This window comes from Sebastes fasciatus, chromosome 12, assembly GCF_043250625.1.
Source record: "Sebastes fasciatus isolate fSebFas1 chromosome 12, fSebFas1.pri, whole genome shotgun sequence".
NCBI classification, from domain to species: domain Eukaryota; kingdom Metazoa; phylum Chordata; class Actinopteri; order Perciformes; family Sebastidae; genus Sebastes; species Sebastes fasciatus.
In genome coordinates, this window is record NC_133806.1 from 9,825,780 (window position 1) to 9,845,057 (window position 19,278).

At 40.8% G+C, this 19,278-nt stretch overlaps 2 protein-coding genes across 3 annotated transcripts in view; one reads left to right on the forward strand and one right to left on the reverse strand.

Annotated features, from left to right (window-relative positions):
• Positions 1-19,278, forward strand: part of s100a1 (S100 calcium binding protein A1) — a 356,523-nt gene that overhangs the window by 223,485 nt on the left and 113,760 nt on the right. The window lies entirely within an intron of this gene.
• The window catches only part of atg5 (ATG5 autophagy related 5 homolog (S. cerevisiae)), a 43,189-nt gene that overhangs the window by 23,390 nt on the left and 521 nt on the right, over positions 1-19,278 (reverse strand). Inside the window, exons 2-6 of one of the 2 annotated variants that reach the window (XM_074653033.1) lie at positions 18,300-18,506; positions 17,174-17,301; positions 15,114-15,192; positions 14,123-14,285; positions 10,086-10,180 (exon numbers count right to left, since the gene is read on the reverse strand). In XM_074653033.1, coding sequence (XP_074509134.1) covers positions 10,086-10,180; positions 14,123-14,285; positions 15,114-15,192; positions 17,174-17,301; positions 18,300-18,407 — 573 coding nt within the window. In that variant the 5' untranslated portion in view covers positions 18,408-18,506. The remainder of the gene's footprint in view (positions 1-10,085; positions 10,181-14,122; positions 14,286-15,113; positions 15,193-17,173; positions 17,302-18,299; positions 18,507-19,278) is intronic. The other variant, XM_074653034.1, reaches the window with a different exon arrangement.

The following is a 19,278-nucleotide window of genomic DNA, read 5'->3' on the forward strand; positions in this document are numbered from 1 at the left end:
GGAGAGTCTGACACACAATAGGACCTAATCATGGAGCTGTGAAAAGGAAACCGGCGAGAACGGGGATCGAGTAACCGAGCGGTAACTACACACCACCGAGCCAGGCGCGAAGCAGCAAGAGGAAGGTGGCAGTGGAGGCGCGAAGCCGGTGCTCGGGTTACACAGAAAGACTGAGTCACTGACAGGAAGCACGGCGTTTCGTGCGGGATCTTCGGCAAGAGCCAGAGCAGGGAGAGTGCGCTAAGTGAAGCTACTTCATTGCATTTCTAAATAGACAGCCATGAATAATTGAGCTGGTCGTCATACAAAGAAGCGGCTATCGATCCCTAGGGAGAGAAGCGTGATATTGCTTGGACGGAGACACTTTCTTTTCAGCTGGCGTGACACCTTAGCTGGCACAGCAGCACATGGCGACACAAAGAGAGCAGGGTGATATTAGGATCCAGGTGAAAAGAGATGGCTCGCTCTCGCTGAGTGAAAAGAGCAGCGGAACTCAAGACGTCGCCTAATTGATGGGAGGGGATTCAATCCGCCTAATTGATGGTAAAACAATGGACAGGGTTACAGCAACGTCAATCAATATACGTTTCCGTGAATGGAAAGGGGTGAGAGAAAGCGTTTCCACTGAACTCCGAGGCCATCCATTCGTAAATTAAAATTCCAACCTCATTTTTAGCGGTCTTCATTTCTCAGAAGTTGAAATGCACACCTGTAGAGGAGAAACTCCATCAAGGGACACCGAATCGAATTCTGAATTATTTATCAAGTGCTGCGTGCTAGCTTGATCTCTTGTATTTCACCATTCATCTCCATATTTTGGTGCTTATCCAGCCCAGTCGCACAGCAGTGTGTGAAATAGTCGCGGAATTTAATGTATTGATTCGTGTATATAGACACAAATTTTACATTTTTTTCATGAAATCAATTCGCATGTAATCCACGTAATTGTGAACTCTTTTTGGCACCATCTACTTTATGAGGATGTTTTAATTAAAGTACTGCCATACCCATAGTGGTATTTAGTCATGTAGACAGTTTTGGTTTTATCAGCCTAGTTTTTCAGATATCCTTGTCTCTGAGATTTCTGCTTCCACCTCAACACTGCTTTCTACCAAAGGAACATTGTAGTTTAAGCCCATTCTCTTTCCCAGAGCGTCAAATATCGAGGCTTTGTCACGGCCGTCGGCGTTCAATACTGACACACAAGGCACTCCTTAGCGCCAGTATGAAACGCACTGGGCGTTCCATTACATCCATACAATGCAAACCCATCACCGGCAACAGTAAACGCTCAGATAAAGTGCACCGGGAGTGTGCTGACGTAGGTTTAAGACCTAAAAGAAACACCAGGCGAGTGGGAGGGGAGGTAGATGGGTCCAACAAACACAAGGCTTTCATCCGGGGGACCGCTGTTTGTGTCCCGCGCATCACCTTACAATCAGCTGTTCATTCGTGTCCTGTGTTCACAATGTTCAGTGTCATTTTCACTGTACAAACTTAGTAGTTTTAAGACCAACCATGTAGTTCTTTCCTAAACCTAACTATAGTGGTTTTGTTGGAATTGCGATGGTGGTTTTGTTGGAATGAGAACGTGTTGGTAGTTTCTATGAAATATGTTGACAGCGTGTTCTGTGGATTATTATATTGAATAGAACCAAAACTATCTACGTCAGAGGTTTTCAAAGTGGGAGGCGGGCTTAGTGAACGGATATTAGTCATTACAGTAGTTATAATAAGATCACATAGAATAGTGATGTGTGTGTAATTTGATTCAGTACTTTGGGGCAATTTATCTGTGTTTCCCACATTCCCAGAGTTAGAACTAATAAATGCTTATGTATGTGGTTTAGTCTGAAGTTATGTCAAACAGAAATATTAGGCTATCTTGGCTCTATTGTTGAGTGTCTATGGCAGGTCTATTCAATTACGTTTTCAGAAGAGACAGATTTGAAAAACAGTGTAGTGCCAAGGGGCCGGACATTTCCATTTCCTATGTCTGATCTGCAAAGCTAGGAATATAAATGTGGAAACAATACATCTTATTTAATCTTAGTAGGTTGTTGTTTTGACAAATACATTTAACATATTTTAATCAGTTTTACTCTCCTAAATTCCCTCTGCTTAAACAGTCCGGGTTAAAACTTTTTAACAAAATGAGCATTTCTGTGCTTAACAAGACATAACTGATAGATGGGCTAATTAGCATACTAATAAAAGTATGATCTTATAATAATCAAACAAGGTAAAAACCCATAAACAGGTTATTTAAAGAATAACACAATGATATTGCGTTTAACAGTCCATAAGAGCATTAATAGTGCGAGTGGTAACGTTGATGAATGGGAATAAATTATTTTATTTCTTTAATACTTTTATATTTGTAATGATCATAGGGTCGGATTTGGCACACGGGCTGCCAATTGAATAGGCCTCGTGTATGGGATCAAATCACATAATCATGATCCCATAGGCATCCAGGAATGAATGAAACTAAGCAAGTAAACTAAGGACAGCTGAGGGGGCGCCTTTTTCCAAGCTTTGTCTAAGGGGAGCCCTACAGTCTCAGACTTTGAAAACCCCTGATCTGCATGACTATACCACTTAGGTAACATAGAAAATATGTCGATTTGTATCTTGGGGCAAACTGACTCCTTAATGTAAGATCGCAATAAACATGGAATTAATTATCAAACTAAACCTCCATGCATGATGATGCCCAGATCAGCAAGGTTTGCCAACACCACAAATCTAAATGCCTGTAGGCATTTAAGCTGCTTGGCAGCAGCAGACTCATTAGAAGACCTAAAGGTTTTCCATTGACAGTCATGGTTCTACCAGACATCATTGCTGTAAAGGCGGCAGAGCGTTCTTCCCCACTACAACAGGCATATCACCTGTTGCCATTGGCATGAACCGTTTCCAGCATTCCCATGTTTTGTAATTGTCTGTGTAGTCACCACCTCCCCCTCGTCTCAGTCAGCCATTACAAGATATCTGGGAGGCAATAAACCTGCATTCTTCGAAGCAGGCAGCTTCCGCAGCACCACAACACAGAGGTGGACTGCCTGCTCTTGCATCGGGGGTTTGTGAGTCAGCAGTGAGTCACGGAGCGGGAACAGAGAGGTGTACCTGCAGAGCAACAATGTAAGCGGTCTTTAAAAGAAGGATAGTAATTTTCACTTTCCGCGCAGCGAGACGGTCGGCCCCCTCTGGCTCTTTGAATCACAGAGTGGCGTCACTGCTGGAGCAGGAAGATGCACTGGCAGCCAAACGAGTCCTGCCGCCAGACGGAGCCAAGGGCGCGGCGGGGCCGATGCGTACTACATGCACAAGCACAGGGCTCAAATGGAAGCAAATGAAATGGCAAAGACGGGCAACAGAAGCTTGCAAAGACAGATGACAGATGTGCGCGAGCGAACAGAAACGCGGGGGTGCATGTATGGAACAATTTTAATTAAGGAAATGACGTAAAAGTAACAATGGAAAGTAATGGAAAGTAATGTAAAGGGAGAGGAAACGTGCCAAAAAGAGCTTATTATTCAGAATATCAATGTCCCGGATATATGTAGATTATGTAAGACATTTAAAAACATTTAAAAAGTAAATTAAAAGAAAAATAAAGTTGTTAATTTGAAGGATATAAAGATTTATATCAGGCCAAGGAAGGTGGTTAAATTACGTTTAACCTTCAGGACATAAGGCAGACACACACACACACACACACACATTAATGTGTCGTCCATGCCCATGAGGTGTCTTTGTCTCCATGAGGAGTGCAGGCCAGACGGAAATGAGCCCTCTGTTATTTGGACTGAGTGTTGTCATTAATTCTGTCTGCATCAAACACAGCACATGTTATTTACACTAAAGACCACAATCTGGCTTTGAAGGACTCTGAGCATGTGTGTGTGTTTGTGTGTGTGTGTGTGTGTGTGTGTGTGTGTGTGTGGGAGGGGGGATCTTTCCTCTGTGTTAAGTCACCACAGTGACTTCGGAGTGCCAAACAGCTTTGTTCTTCTCAGCGTTTCTGCACCTTTTTCCATCTCTTCAATCTATTTTATTTTTCTCCTAGCTGAGCGTCTTTGCTGAGTTTTTTTATACAACCTGTTTCGTCTTGTCGCAGCAACTCTGGCTAACAAAACACTGGATTTTCTCTTTAGCAACGACATAATCTCCGTAAAGTTCCTAGGAATTTTGGATTATTTAAGAACTTAATTTATCATTTAAGTTATTTGCTTGATTTTGAGTGTAGAACTGAGAAAAATGCTAATTAATTAATGCAACTTGCAATTTTTAATTAACATCTTAAAAATTTGACAAACTGCCAATCTTTCGGAAGTTATAGCTGGCTCTGTTTTAAAGCTAGAGTGACGACACTGGTATCATATGAAACTAGAAAAGCTAAGGAATACTACTTGTCCATACTAGCTTGTCGGGAAGGAGGCTAAATAACACTCCAAACTTATGCTAAATTTTTTCGAAGAAAAACTGGCATGGCCGTTTTCAACCTCAAGACATGCCCACTTTATGATAATCGCATTCAGTTTGGGGCAAGTCATAGTCAAGTCAGCACACTGATACACTGAAAGCTGTTGTTGCCTGTCTGGCTTGAGTTTGAGTTTGAGTTTGCCATGTTATGATTTGAGCATTTTTTTAATGCTAAATGCAGTACCTGTGAGGGTTTCTGGACAATATTTGTCATTGTTTTGTGTTGTTAATTGATTTCCAATAATAAATATATACATACATTTGCATAAAGCAGCATATTTTCCCACTTCCATGTTAATAAGAGTATTAAATACTTGACAAATCTCCCTTTAAGGTACATTTTGAACAGATAAGAAATGTGCGATTAATTTGCGATTAATTTGCGATTAATCACGATTAACTATGGACAATCATGCAATTAATCGCAATTAAATATTTGAATCAAACGACAGCCCTACAGTAAACATTTACAGATAAAATGTTATAAAAGTTGTTGTTGATGATGTTATGAATAAGTTTTCTAATAGTGAATAAATATGACACTGTACAAATAAATTCACTAAGAAGTCAAACCAGCGCGGCAAACTTCACTTTGATGCGCAGCAAGACAAAGACCTTAACTCAATTTTAGCATTAGAGTGCAGTGAAACAAAGACAAAGACCCGTAACTGATGTTAAGGAATTCTAACTTGGCTTCTCTGAGTGCTTTGGAAGTTACGGTAAATACAACCCACTATTTTCTCCTAAAAACAACACAGCTGACACAGGATATTGTCCGGGAAATTGGTGCCATGTTGTTGGTCATCATCAGTCATATTAAGATTACACACAAAGTTAAATGTTGAGATCTCGGTACGTGCAAATTCGAAACTTCTGTGGACACTTTTGAGCGGTGAAAGTAGTTGTGCCACAGCAAACTGCCACAACAAGTATTTTCAAGATCATAAAGAAAAGATTTAGTTTCCACTTTTTCTTTCCAGGCCTCGTTTGGTTGTAAATAATTTCGCAGTTTGTAAGATGGAAACCACACCATCTCCAAAACAATCCAGACTTTTCAGGAATGATGCCTTTTTTTTTTTTTCTCCCAATATGTTTGGAAATCACACAGTGAGGTTGTAACAGGCTTTGATGCTCCAATTGTCATGAAACCATCGGCTCATAAATGGCCGTGGAAACTTTCAATTCAGCCATGAAAGACACCCAAAACAGGAACAGTCTGGGTTTTTTTTCTACCCGCCAGCCTTTACACACTTTTACAGCTGCGACAAGTGCATGTCTGAGAGGGCGGGAAGTGTTGGTGAGACTGCATGTTTCAGTCCACCACTTTAAAAGAGTCGCGTTTTATAACCAAACACAAGAATGTTTTTGTCTAAGTGTAAAATGGTTTATTTACGCGCTGAAGATGTGAAAGTAAAAACAAAAGCATTTATGAGCTTTTTTGGATTTCATGCAAGGCAGTCAGCGTTGATTGACAGCTGTACTCCCGCCCTCATTGTTGCGCAAAATGTAAATGCAGCCATATGTGGAGCCCAGCAGGTCTCATTAAAAACTTGACACGCTCAATAATAAATCATCCCAGTGGGAAATCACCAGCAGTCACAGCAGATATGTGACAGAAAAATATGCTTCACTCTCGCAACTAACCATTACATCGCAATCGTGTTCTGTTCTGTTCATCTACAAATCTCTTTCAGAAGATGACACTCCTCTCTGAAGCTATTTTTCTGCTCCGCTCCGTTTTCTTACATTATTTTTCCAAACTTGTCTTGACAGGCCTTTAAGTTTTAATTCCTTCACAGGACTCAGTCGCAGCGAGGAGGCCTTTTCTGTTTGCTGTGATTTGAGATCAAGGCTAAACGCACACACATTCAGCCACTAGACTCAAAGCAGACTGTCAACATGTTTTTGTTGCAAAGATCCAGATGTTTTCCAAATCTTCATTTCCTTGACTGGATTGACACTCTTCAGTGTCCAGTGGGATTAAAAATGACTTTAAATTACATTTAATTGCACTGTTGCTTCAGATTATTCCTTCACAATGACATGTGGTGTTGAAAATAACTTCTTAAGTCATTATGTGCAATTTCTGAACTGTTCCAAACCGTAGATGTTGTCAAATGAACTCTCCATACTTTTCCAGTCTTTCCTGATCTGCGTAGAGAAACCCCCCTACCCCAACACTTGACTCAAAGCGTGGCACTTTTCCCCCGCTGTCTGGCTCGCAGTGTGCTAATGTTTTCCAGGCGAGAATCACTCGCTTATTCATCCCTTCTTCTTTCTTTTTTGTCCTCCGAAGGGAATTTTCACCTGAGTCAGGATAAAGCTGCGGAGGCTCGGCGGAAACACCCGACCCGAGGCCGCTTGTCTGACTGCCCACGCCTCTTCATCCCGAAATGAACCCTGAGGCTCACCCACTGGCTCATCTCGGTTCAGTGGAATTACACACAAACATGGGAGAGTCACAGGTATCAAATGTACCAGAACCGATGAATAACCTCCAAAAAGCACCAGGGCAATGCGAGGTCCCACACGTCTCTCACAGACAGCGTTTTGTTTCTTGGCCTTTATTATTTAGAGACCTTTTTATTTGATCAGAAGTCACGAGAAAAAAACAGCTGTAAACATTCACAAGCAAATATACTACGGCTGTCAATCTATTAAAATATTTAATCACAATTTTTTATCTGTTCAAAATGTACTTTAAGGGCGGCTGGTTAGCTCAGTCGGTAGAGCGAGCGCCCATGTATCGCCAAGGCTCAGTCCTAGCAGCGGTGGTCCCGGGTTCGAATCCGGCCTGTGGTCCTTTCCGCATTTCATTTCTCTCTCTCCCCCTTTCCAACACTCTATCCACTGTCCTATCAATAAATGCTTAAAAATCACCCCAAAAAAAAAAAAAAAAAAAAATGTACATTAAAAGGGAGATTTGTCAAGTATTTATTACTCATATCAACATAGGAGTGGGAACTATGCTTGCTTTATGAAAATGTTTGTATATATTTATTATTTGAAATCAATTATCAACACAAAAAAATGACAAATATTGTCCAGAAACCCTCACAGGTACTGCATTTAGCATAAAAAATATGCTCAAATCATAACATGGCAAACTCAAGCCAGACAGGCAACAACAGCTGTCAGTGTGTCAGTGTGCTGACTTGACTATGACTTGCCCCAAACTGCATGTGATTATCATAAAGTGGGCATGTCTGTAAAGGGGAGACTCGTGGGTACCCATAGAACCCGTTTTCATTCACATATCTTGAGGTCAGAGGTCAAGGGACACCTTTGAAAATGGCCATGACATTTTTTCCTTGCCAAAATTTAGCGCAAGTTTGGAACGTTATTATGCAACAAGCTAGTATGACATGGTTGGTAACAATTGATTCATTAGGTTTTTTAGTTTCATATGGTACCAGTTTCTTCATTCTAGCTTTAAAAGTGAGCCAGCTTCAACCAAAAAATCACAAGTTGACTTAATGTGTTACAGAAATGAGTGGTGTTAAAACAAATTTGCGTTAAAGCGTTATGACAGCCCCGATATATGCATAATGAATGTCTCTTAATTGTTTCACTTATACAGATGACAACTGAAAGAATGACGCAGAAAAGCAAGTTTGATTAAACTGTCATATGTAAAGAACTATGGAAAAAAAAAAACCTGACTCATGAAGTTTCAAGGCGGGTATTATGGCTATTATGAAGGTTGTTTTTCTCGATTATAAAGAGACTATTGTTATTTCTTCAAGTGATGAATATGTCAAGAGAAGGTCACACACTCCTCAGTTGCACAATGTGGAAAACTGACGTGTGACTGACTGAGTGATGAAATGATTTTTACCGATATTACGATATTAAGACTGCCTGTAGGTATATGCGGGTGCCAGGAAGGGGCACGATGTACCCATCATGGTTCCTAACATGATCGGGAATGATGACGTAAGTAATTTTCAATACTTTTTATTTTCCAGCTGCGTATTTTGATAGATTGTTATCTGTAGAGAGCAATAACTTAGTAGACAAAATGAGCCAGTGTATTGTTGGACCTGCACCAGACAACACAGAGGGATTTTCACATATGCAGCCATCTGGCTACATCTACTGGGCTGACGGGCAAACTTCAGCTTTACTCTCTCAAGAGACTCAAAATTTACCAAACTAAAAATGAAGTTAGGAGAAACTGTTATTTTAAAGGTTCAGAGTGTAGAATAAGAATTGTTGTGTTTTCGTTACCTTAAGGCTGGCCCACACTAAAAGATTTTGAAAATGTGAGAGACTCCACACATAACGACATGTTATGTTAAATTTAAAGCTTCAGTAGGCAGTATATTTTTGGCATCATTGGGCAAAAATTCTATAATAACCTTTCAGCATTTTGTAATTCAAGTGTTCTGAGAGATAACTAGACTTCTGCACCTCCTCATGGCTGTTTTCAGGCTTCAAAAAATCTAGGGTTAGGGTCATTTTACAGCTAAACGGTAACTACAAGATGTTTCTGAAAACATTTGAGGCGAGAAATAGGCATTACAGTAAGCACATATTGATTCATATTTGATCAGCGCTGCCATTGGAGTTTGCGAGTGATTGACAGCTGCTCAGGGACAGCAAGGCTCCAGCTCGGCTCTGATTGGTTGTTTTCCTCTGGTCTGTGAAATCTCGCACTACTGTCAGGATATAGTGACTGTTTTATAAAAATAACGTTTTTTAATCATATGTGGAGAACACCAATTTTGGCCAAAACAGCACAGCACACACTAACAGATTCCATTCCATGATCCATCCATGAACAACTATAAGGCCAACTAAAAAAAAGTTAGTTTTTGCACTACTTTCACAAAGGATGGATGGATGAAGTCAGGGAGACACGTTAAATACACACTTGCGTTGTTGCCACAAATCAACAAGTTAGTCCTCCATTTCTGAGGTCCATCTTACTACTACTTTATGCTTCGCGTTTTGCATCAGCCCATGCATTAGCCGCAGCCGCCATGACGGTGGTGGTTGTCCTTCAACTTCAGTCAACTTGGTTCCCAATTGGCTATCGTTCTTTCCTACGTGACTGCATGTTGGGCTGTCCTCGGGGTTCCCCACGTACAACAGGATATCCGATCGGAAATAATGAACACGGCCAGGATGGACTTCCGAGCTGATCGGGTGATGTAATAAAACACTCTTAACATACCTCACACCACAGGAACATCTGGAAGGATAATCTTTAGAACCTTCAAAAAATCGGGGCTTTGCTGACGATTGTCAGGAGGGGGGGGGAATCGGGCGCAAAATTTGCTTGATTCTCGTGTAGTGTGAACCCGGCATTAGAATGAGCCTTTCATGTATACATAGGGAGCGGGTCCTCTTCCACTGAGGCCATCATGTTGCTCTGCCATGTTTCTACAGTAGCCCAGAATGGACAAACCAAACACTGACTCTACAGAGGGCCTTTTTCGCGAGTTTCACAGCAAAGTAGGTTCTCATAGGTGCTTGGAAAAGGAGGGTGAGGGGAGGGGTATTCAGTTGGTTGCAATCTGAAACCTCGCCACTAGATGCCACTAAATCCTACATACTGCTCCTTTGAAGGGTTGTTGGTGTGTGTGTGTTACCTGGTATATCCTGAAGGGGATGTATCTGAAGCCTCCCTCATCGGTGGGATATTCCATCAGCTTCCTGTTTATGGCCCAGAACTGGTCAAACTTATCTGTGACAACACAAACACACACGGCTCAGCAATTGTAGAATGTCCTGATGATAAGACATGTTGATTTGGTAGTATCTGTATAATCCTTCTCCAGGAAGTGAGGGATATAAAAATAGAACTTCTGAGCCTCTGTATTTTTGCTTAGACTTTATCTCGAGTGTTGATGGAGCAGCTGCATATCCTGGCACTGATCGATCCAAACTCCATTCAGAAAACAAGGAATTTAAAAGTTGTTTGCTTGTCGTCTTGGTAACAGACCTGACAAAGCATGAATTCAGACTTTTTACAAATCAGCATTATAATGTTGTTATTTCGGCATTCTTCTGATCCCTTTATTGCAATTATATCACAGCACAATCTGTTCATTTTGGGTTCATACCGCAGTAGCGACATGTGGCTTGCTAGATAAAGTCAGTGCAATGGCACTGTATGTGAATACAGCTCGCCGCCTCATGATGTTATGAACCCAGACAAGACGGTGTCTGGTTTTCTGACATATCTGGGACTTCCACAACATGTACAAAGCAGCAACAGTGGTTATTTCTTTCATGGTTGATGGCAGAAATGGCGGAAAGAAAAGTTGTCGGTATCTATGAAGATAAGAGCGCGTCTAGCGTGAATCAACACAAATGATACCGGCGGTCCAACTCCCACGAGTAAAGCGAGGCATAAATTTGCTTCGCTCTTGGTGTGAATGCAACATAACACATGAGTTTGGTTGAAGGATGACCTCTCATCTTCAAAAATGATTCCACCCAGCATGTGCTAGTTTCAATCCCTCCGTCTCCCCTTCGTCTCTCGCTTTCACATGAACCTTCGCAAAACGTTCTGTTTTCTCTCTCCTGGATGAAAGTACAAGCCATCCCCGTTTCTCTCTCTGTTTCTGATCTCTTTTGGACGTGAAAGTTTTGGTTCAGAAAAGGTTTCATCTCTCACTTTCATGAGTAAGGCCAACTCCTTCTGTTTGGATTAGTTCATTAGTATAAGTCTGTTTCTGTGTTTAATGCAGTTATAAACAGTTTGACAGGATCAACCACACACTGAACTTTTCATTCCATAGCATCATCTATTAGTCTCCTAAATTAATTTTTTTTTTTATTATTATAATTTCTTGTATTAAGATGCGTCAGTGATCCCTGAATTAGTTTCATGGGAAAGTGGAAGAGAGATACGCAGCTGAAGTTTTATGGGTTTGTCAGCAAACCGGTTCAAAACATTCTCGGTGCCTCGTGCAGTTTTGACAGTTACAAACAATTATATAAACAAATTATCTACCATCATTTGCATTGCAGTTAGTTTACTTTCCTGTGTTTATTGGGAAATAGGAACTGTTTCACAAACAGCAGCTAAGTATCAAATTGAAGGGAGATAATCAATGAGTGAAAACTACATTTATGTAAAAGAATTAATAGTACAAATACAGCTTTCTGTCTTTATTTGAGAGCCAGTGGTGTTCATTATTTGAGGATTGAGAGTTTAATATTTGCTAAAGTAGTAAAATGATGAATACTTCTGACATTATGAAGCATTACCCAGCAGCAGAGTATGAAAAGCCTCCCCTACAGCAGCAAATACACTATTTTCAGTGTTTTACCACACAGACGGATACAGCATAATGACAACAAGATATTTAAATATATGCTAAAGCCAACTTGAGGCATTCATGCATGTGGGAGTGTTATTGACATTATAATAAAAAGCTTGCATGGCTTGTTCATTCAACAATAGAAAGTACTTTTGTGGTTTATAAGTTTGTAGAAAGTCGATTAATTGATTTGTCGATTGACAACCTATCTCCCTTCCAAAGATCTGGAGAGAGTTAGTGATGCTTTTATTACCTCTCAGTTAGACTACTGTAATTCTTTGCATGTGGGTGAAGAACAGTTAAAAATGCAGCTGCTCGCCTTCTAACAGGGAAAAGAAAGCGTGATCACATGACGCCAGTATTGGCCTCCCTCCACTGGCTTCCTGTCTGTTTCAGGATTCATTTTAAGATTGTATTGCTTGTTTGTAAGGTTTTAAATGAGCCGGTGCCACCTTATCTCGCAGAACTCTTGCATCTTCATAACTCCAGTTAGAGCGCTGAGGTCGACCAACCAGACGCTCTTGGATGTTCCGAGATCCAGGCACAAAAATAGAGGCGACCGAGTATTTGCGGTGGCCGCCCCCCAATCTTTGGAGCAGCTTACCTATTCATATAAGAGCATCTCAGACCCTTGAAACGGTTAAGTCGCTGATAAAGACCCACCTCTTCCCGTTGGCATTCAATTTGAGTTGAGCTTGAACATCATCTTCTATTGTGCCACAATTCTTTTAATATTATGTTTATTGTTTTCTTGTATTCTTATTTAGTTATTTACTTGTATATCCATTTACTTGGTATTTTGATCCTGTTCAGCACTTTGGTCAACTGTGGTTGTTTTAAATATGCTATATACATAAATTTGACTCCAACAGAATATTAATCTGCAAAAATTTGGATTATGCTGTTAATAAAGCAAAAATGTCAAATATTTGCAGGTTCCATCATTTTAAAATGAATATGTTTGAGTTTTGCTTCTTCACCTTGGGCTTTCAGGACTGATGGGCATTTTTCACAATTTCATCATTTCACAGACTAAATGTGTGATTGATTAATCACAAAAGTAACCAACAGATCAATCAACAAGAGTTAATGTGTGCTAATACTACTAATTCAAAAGGAGGAGAGGCATATATTTATAAATTAAAACAAGGTGACATAGTTAAATATAACTGACTGACCCAGAGGGCAGCGACATCAACCAAAGTGTTTATTGTTGCTGTGTTTGATCAACTTGACCTGCAGTGATTCCAAGAATCTCACGCCACGCTTTGAGTTTTGCTTTAAAGACGAGCACAAATCCACCACTATGCCACCACCCCCAACCCCCCCATCTCCTACTCCCACATCACAAGCTTTCAGCGTTTCAGGCCCACCGCTCCGGATTCACCTACACAATCCACTGCTATAGAGTGCTCCATGGATGACGTATTTTTGTAGGCCAAACAGGAAGTCAGCATCACCCTGAGTCCCTCGACAAAAAGCCAATGGGATTTTTCCATTGGGTTTTGGATTATTGCAGAAAATAAGCTCTGTGGCAAACAAAGTTTATGATACTTACACATTTCGTTCAGCAAGATAATCTCCAAAATAAACACCACTGCAATGGCCAGAAGTAAAAAAGCTAACGTCAGGCTATAAACGAACTACACCACGGTCACATGAGCGTGAGTATACACAACAAGACTTATTTCAGGCATCTAACTAAAAACCCATTCAAAACACCCATATGCTAACTCATTTCCAGGTTTTAGGACTCATTCCTGCAGCACTCTATCACAACTAACGATCAATGAAAAATCAATCTGTCTGGACAGGTGGGTGGATACGGAAAAGGGAAGCTGGTGGGTGTTTGGGTGGGAGAAGTTCTGGAAGGCTTCAAAGACTATCAGACTTAAGGGAGATTTGCGTGTGTGTGTGTGTGTGTGTGTGTGCGCGCGCGAGCAGGAACAAGGAAGGAAGGCAAGAAGGATGTATTCTTTGTGTCTGTAAAAAGCACCACACCGACAAATGAGTGAATCTTTTGCAAACAATTATAAAAATATGTGTGTGTGCTGGACCATAAAATATGAATAATGCATACAGTGTGTGTGTGCAAGCATGAGTGAATCTGCGTATACTGTAGGTGTGTGAGCTGCAGGGAGACAACATGTGTGCATCGAAGTGTTAATGAGTGAATGTGTGTCGCTTCCCCAACAGCTGCTTGTGGTCTTTCTTCTTTGAAGTGTGTGTGTGTGTGTGTGTGTGTCTGCCCTCCTCACCTTTTAGCATGCTCATTCACAGCTGCTTATATAGAAATACGCGTGCGTATGTGTGTATGTGTGTGAGTGTGCGTGTGTGCGTGTGTGCGTGTGCCTCACCATTCTGCAGGCCCATCCACAGCTGTTTGTGGTCTTTCTTCTGCATGTCGTTGACGACTTGGCTCTTGTGCTTGAGTGCGTCGGCCTCCTTGATGCCGGACATGAAGTGGGCCTCGATAATAGAGTTGGACGGGCAGTGGAGCAGGTCACTATCTGGAAAATTCTGACACATGCACAAGAAAAAACATTTTATTTCAAGCTTCTTTTTGGCCACTAAGGGGCAGAAGAGCCTCACAACAAGCTAGCCAGCCCGTTCTCATTCCCAGGGATTCAAATACCGATGCTTTGTCACGGCCGTCGGCGTTCGATATCGCTGCACAAGGCACCCTTTAGCGCCGGTAGGAGAAGCACCGGGCTTTCTATTTACTACAATGTAAATCCATCCGCAGAAAGTGCTGTGGTGACGTAGTTTAAAGAGTGAAAGACACAAACAGGGGGGGGTGGAAGGGGAGGTGGATGGGTCCAACAAACACAAGGCTTTCATCCAGGAGACCGCTGTTAATGTCCCGTGCGTTACGTTTCACTTTCACGTCACAATCAGCTGTTCGTTCATGTCCCGTGTTCACAACGTCAAGTCACATTTGAACTAGAAAAATGTAGGAATTTAAACCCGACCTAGTTGTTTTTTCCTAAACCTAACTAAGTGGTTTTGTTGCCAGATCCTAAACAAGTGTTTTTGTTTGATTCACAACATTAAGCATTTGTTTACTGCGACCGGAAAGCGACACTGAGGGGTCTGACAAAACGTCAGTATGTGACGAGGTGGGATGAGAACGTGTTGGTAGAGCTGCAGAGTTGGTGGTAATTCTCTGTGGGTTTCTTCCCATTTCACATTACACGTGTCATCGTTTATATACAAATATTCACAAGTGGAGCTTTACAACATTTATTTTTCTACATTTAGAATACACTTGGACACACAATTTACAGATTAAATATAAGGAGGGATACAGTATTGTATAGATGAACACACAGTCTGGTTGACTCTTACCTTAAAGTGCACAGTGATGCTCCAGGGTAAGACAGTGTTGGACGCATGGAGGTCAAACAGAACTCCAATTGGATAGTGCCTGGAAACAGGAAACGCAAATAGGAAATAATGTTACTTAAGAGTGTGTGACTCCCATTAGTCACTTTTAAAGTGACCAACTGCATCGCCTGTTTCATCAGCCATCTAGAGACTGACAACAGCATATGGCCTCCAAATTAAATGTTTCACCCCTGAACACTGTGTATGCGTTCTGGAAAAATGTTACTACAAATTTTTGACAAACTTTTTGTAGCAAAGGTCTTAAATTATTGCTAAATTTAACTGTATCTTATTAAAAGCTTTAAAGTGCCAGCAAACAGAAATGGTGTCCGTTTTTTGTTTTCTTCTGATGTTCTTGAGTCCAGCTTTCTCTGGATGCAGCGTGTAAACTTCAGGAGACAGTTTACATTTCACTCCTAACATTTCTATTTGTCACTTCCTGTGTTTCAGCCAACAGGGATTAAATGCTTTTCTTTATCGCAGCCTCAAATCAGATGAGTGTCTTTGAGGTATTTTCATGGTCAATCACACTCACTGACCATGTTAGTCGTTTGGGTCTAGTTCCCCTGAAGGCAACAAGCTAATTTGTACAAAACCGTGATTCAAAAACTGTCAAAACTAATGACAAACTCCCGGTACAGGTTACCAGACCCTGAAGGAATGTCTTAAAATTTGTCTGTCAAAAAATCTAAAGGTATTATATTTACAATTAATTTACAATAAGAAAAGAAAACAGCAGAACTTCACATTTGAGAGGCTGAACCCAGTAAACAGTTTGATATTTTTTCATGATAACAAATAATGAAATGAATATTTCAACACTGAAATCTGTTAATTATATTTCTAATTGTATTTTACTCGAATTACTGGAACTTCGATGCTACTGTAAACCACGTTCTGTGCAGCAATACTGACATCTTGTGGCTGAACTTTGTGCCTGCAGTCTGTTAACTGGCTGTGCTGCTGATCTCAGCAGACAGGCAGATTAGAAACTAACTAGAGCCAGGTTTCCAACTTTTAGTATCTAGACTTTTAGTCTCTGGAACTACTTTTCCAGGAACTAAAAGGTTACTTCAGTCAACTGTTGTCTGATTTTCCACCGTGGTCTAAAGACCTGCAAAGATTAGGCAAATTAGTCCGCTGATGTATGAAAAAGCAACATGACATGGGACGAGGGCTGCTGGTGGTCGCAGTGGTTAACAAACTCTGCAGCCTGCAGCTCAGTGTGTCTGCCTGTTTCATCTAAAAAACAAGTTGGAAAAAAATAAACCTTGGAAAAAAATTAAAAATCGGTTTCGTCTCAATGCGACAATATTTACTGCAGCATACTGATGCACGTTGGATGTAATGAAATTAAATGCAGCGAAACTAAGAGCATCTGTCTCCACAGTAAATTAACTATGTCAACTAGGTGCCCATGGTTAACACCAACACCGACCCAGTTTCCTGCTGATGGTGCTAGTTGTAATATGGTACAGATTTTGGGTCAGCCCAAAAGCATTTTACTGGAGGACATTTCTCAAGAGCAATCAGAAAAAATAAAAATGTAAATTCATGATGAGAAAAGAGCGAGATTCTGATATGAAAATACACTAAATGGCTCTTCTGGAGAGTCATTTGGTTTTTATATATAGCACTTTTAGAGACCTGATTGCTTTTATACTGCTTTACTCTGGTAATATCCTGTCATCCACTTTTTATTGTGCTGCACCATCGCACTTTGTTCACTGTGTTATGTTCTACGTTTGTGACTGTTTTTGTATGTCTGTGTTTGCACCTTGGTCCGTGAGCAACGACATTTCGTTTTAACCGTGTACTTTGTATGTGGAAAAATGACAATAAAGTTGAACTTGTAACTTGTAACTTCTAACAAATGTGTGACATATAAACAGCAAAACAATATGACTAGGGAGGCATGGTAACACATTTGGAAATCCACCAGCGTACCAACCTCACAATGCACACATTGTCAGCCTTGTTTCCACCGAGAGAATCAATTCAACCAATGATCATTCTCTCACCATTTCAGTGGCGTCCCTTCATACTCGAACCACATCTCCTCCGCGTCGTCGGTCCTCATGACTTTGTGGAAGTGTTTCTTCACCTTGTCTGTCACCAGAGTCAGGTAGCTCACCCTGGGTAACAGCAGCTGAGAGAGCCAGCAGGAGAGAGGAAGAGACGCGTTATTAATTATTACATAAAAAGAGACTATTATCATTGATAGGCATAGTGTTTACGTCACTGTAGTAGAGAGTAGGGGCGTAAGAAAATATTGAAAATATTGAGTATCGCAATATTAACTTTTGTGATACTGTATTGATTCTCAAAAAACACTATTGATTTTTAATAAATAATTTACATGCAAAGATTAACTCAGTCAATACTCATTTGCAAAGAGATGCATCCTGCACTCTCAAAGTAGTGCTATGATGTTGGATGTTACAGGGATTGTGATACGTGCAAATGTATAATACGTTTCTCAGATCTGATGCATATGGATGTGTGTTCTTTAAACTATGACAGTTTTCCTAAAGTTAGATTTAAAAAATTGCAATATTTCTATATTTCAATATTTCTAGTTTCTTTTCTTTATTTGTGTTGTTTGTTTTGTTTGTTTTGTTCGTCAATCTGCCTGCTTCCCCATTGTGTATAACCTCACTCAGGTCGAATCCCAGTCAGACAGCCAGGGCAGGCTTAAGGTGTGGTGTGGTTTTCAAATTGTTTGCAGTGAAATCAATCACGTGTGACTTATAAATGTGTGAATTCACTTAGCGTGTTAACGCCCTTGATTTGCAGTGTATTTCAGTGTGTAATTCAGCCCTGCCCTGTTAGTATAGCTGGGGTTTAAACAGTGAGTAGGTTACAGTGGGGGATATGAATTGTAAAGTTAAATTTCTGTAATTAAAACTTCTACTCTTTTAAGTTACTCCCTGATTGTCATTCCTTAGCCAGCACTTGTGGTGGGTGTTATATCTATATTCATTATGACATGCTGATGTCAAATACAAAGCTAGTAGGCTCAGATGGGGCTTCTAAGAAGCATGGAGGTGAATCTCTTAGCATTAGTGGCAACAGGCAAAAGCAAAAAGTTAGGTCTGGCCTTAAGATTTTGTGGCCATGTGAAGTCAGACAGTTAACTGCACTTACATAGTAGGGCTCGGCCTCTCTCTCAGTCACCTCATCCTGGTTCAGAGTGAAGCTGGTGGGGATCCGGCCGAACCAAACGTCTCTCAACACGTCCTTGTCATCTGCCATGCTGCTGCTGCTGCTGCTGCTGCTCCCAGTGGCACATATAGAAGAAACTCCACCAAACACAGACCACGAAGTCCAATGGCTTCAATGACAGCTTTCCTCCTGTCAACAACAACAAAGCAGCAGAGCAGACAGGCTAATGAAACTTTTAGCAAACACAAACCCCCAAAAACAACAATGAATTGAGCAGTTGCTACACAAGCTAGTAAGGCAAGGCAAGGCAGCTTTATTTGTACAGCACATTTCAGCAACAGGGCCATTCAAAGTGCTTTACATAAACATTCAAGAACATTGCGACAAAATGCAAAAGAACATTAAGACATAATTAAAACAGTTATTAAAGATTAGAAAATAAAAACAAGCTAAAAATAAAAGCTGGGATAGAAGCTACAATAGAATATAACACACGAGAGTAAAAGCTCTAGTGCAGTATGTAAGATCATTATCTGGTTTAATAAAAGGCAGCAGCAAACAGGAAAGTTGTAAGCTTTGATTTAAAAGAACTGGAGTTGGTCCTGCAGGTTTCTGGGAGCTTGTTGTTCCAGATATTTGGTGAATAAAAACTGAACGCTGCTTCTTCTGCATGTTTAGTTCTGACTCTGGGGACACTAAGCAGACCTGATCCAGATGACCTGAGAGGTCTGGATGGTTCATAACATAGCAGAAGAGCAGAAATGTATTTTTGTCCCCTAAACCATTTAGTGCTTTGTAAACCAGCTGGAGTATTTTGAAATCAATTCTCTGAGAGAGACAGGAAGCCAGTGTAGAGACCTCAGAACTGGACTGATATGATCCACTTTCTTGGTCTCAGTGGGGACTCTGAGAGGCAGGGAGCCAGTAGAGACATACACATACATATATATATATACTGGAC